Source organism: Eurypyga helias, unplaced genomic scaffold (genome assembly GCF_000690775.1).
Source record: "Eurypyga helias isolate BGI_N326 unplaced genomic scaffold, ASM69077v1 scaffold43036, whole genome shotgun sequence".
NCBI lineage: Eukaryota > Metazoa > Chordata > Aves > Eurypygiformes > Eurypygidae > Eurypyga > Eurypyga helias.
In genome coordinates this window covers 351-1,901 of record NW_010258042.1, presented here as the reverse complement: position 1 = coordinate 1,901, position 1,551 = coordinate 351, and the positions used below count along the sequence as shown (strand labels likewise).

Sequence of the window (1,551 nt, the reverse complement as noted above, 5' to 3'; positions counted from 1 at the left end):
CCTTGGCAGGGTCCGTAACCGCTGAACCTTAGGTTTGTGCCGCCGTGGCGTGCCAAAGCGTGGACTCCCGCAGCTCTCCAAAACCTCTTTTTCCAACAGCCTTAGGAATTTTTCCTGATAATCTGTCCTGTTTGGTCACGTGCCTCTGCAGCAGAGAAGTTCCTTTCACTCAAGATTAGACATAAGTACCTTTGGGTCGTAGCGACCAGAGTTTGTACCTTAAGTATTCCCTTCCTGGGGCTCCGGAGGATTAGCGGACGTGTCTGAGGTGGGCTGTCAGGGAATCCTTGCTCGGCACCGTGGTTCAGACACTCCTCCGGCTTCCTGAAATCGCAGCGTGAAAGGGTGGGGAGAGGTGGCACGTCGGCAGCTGGGGGCGGCCTGGCTCGTCTGCGGGGCCGACACAAGGCGAACAGAGCTCTGGCTCTGCACAAAACCGCATCGGTCGCCTTCTGGGTGCTGACACGGTGCCGCTTTTCCTGGCCAACTCGTGTCCCTTGCTCCCCTCTGCTGGGAAAATCTTCCCGTAGCACCGTCCCGAGGCTTAGCGGTGCTCTTTGCTCTTGGCAGGAACGCTGACAATGAGACCAGCTCCGCGACGTCAGCCGGCGATCAGAGCAGGCACCCTTTCGAGGTGAGTCCTCTTGCCCTTGAAGTGGTTTTCCATCAATACATCGTTCAAATGCTCCCTGGATGATGGCAAAATTTGGGAAGAGAGCTATTAGTATTGTCCAGGTGTGTGGACAAACCAGGGAGGTCGTTACTTCCGAGCTTCGTACGTGGTGTCAGCCCGTGTCGGCTCCTCGGAGAGCACGCGATGTCCGGCGTCGCCGTGATCTGCAGCTCAGTGGGAAGGCTGGTGAAATTCCAGGTGTCGGAGCTGTGTCTCCCTGTTACAGTCTGCTCTCCCAATTCTCTCCCTCCCAGAACGTGGATCAGCACTTAGTCACCCTGCCGCAAGCCTATGGCCAGTTTGCCTTTGGGATCTTTGATGACAGCTTTGAGTTTCCGTTCGGGTCCAATGTGCAGTCGGAAGACAACCGGGACTCGGAGAGCCGGAGGGAGCGAGAGCATCAATCCCGGCATCGCTACGGTGCGAGGCAGCCCCGAGCCCGGCTCGCCACACGCCGTGCCGCTGGCAGGCACGAGGGAGTGCCCACGCTGGAAGGGTGAGAGCTGCTGGGTTTTTGGGGAGCCCCGCTGATTTTTGTGGGTGAGGGGTAGCCAAAACTCGGCCCGTACCCGTTTCTCGCCATTTTGGGCCAGGCTGTCCCACGTGACTCGTCTGCGGCACCCGGCATCGCCCCGTGACGCCAGGCTTGGGCCAGGCCCGTGGCTGGTGGCGAGCTCTTGCCCTGAGCTGCGCTGGGGGGGCTGTTGCACCGGGCTGCGGTGCGGCTGGGGGCTTTGACCCTGAAAGAGCATCCCCTGGTCTTTACAGGGTGTTGCCAAAACGTGCTCGGCATGAGGGGAACGTGAGAAAACACTCGGCCAGGCGCATGATTCCCTTCCCACGTCCCACGGAGCCGCTTGCCAGCTTTGCCAGAATTT

At 59.6% G+C, this 1,551-nt stretch overlaps 1 protein-coding gene across 1 annotated transcript in view; it reads left to right on the top strand.

The window, feature by feature from the left end:
- Positions 1-496: 496 nt before the first annotated feature.
- The window catches only part of LOC104511556 (E3 ubiquitin-protein ligase RNF126-like), a gene marked incomplete at its 5' end in the record, with an annotated part of 1,343 nt that continues 288 nt past the window's right edge, over positions 497-1,551 (top strand). Inside the window, 2 exons of the mRNA XM_010154223.1 lie at positions 497-634; positions 928-1,169. Coding sequence (XP_010152525.1) covers positions 497-634; positions 928-1,169 — 380 coding nt within the window. The remainder of the gene's footprint in view (positions 635-927; positions 1,170-1,551) is intronic.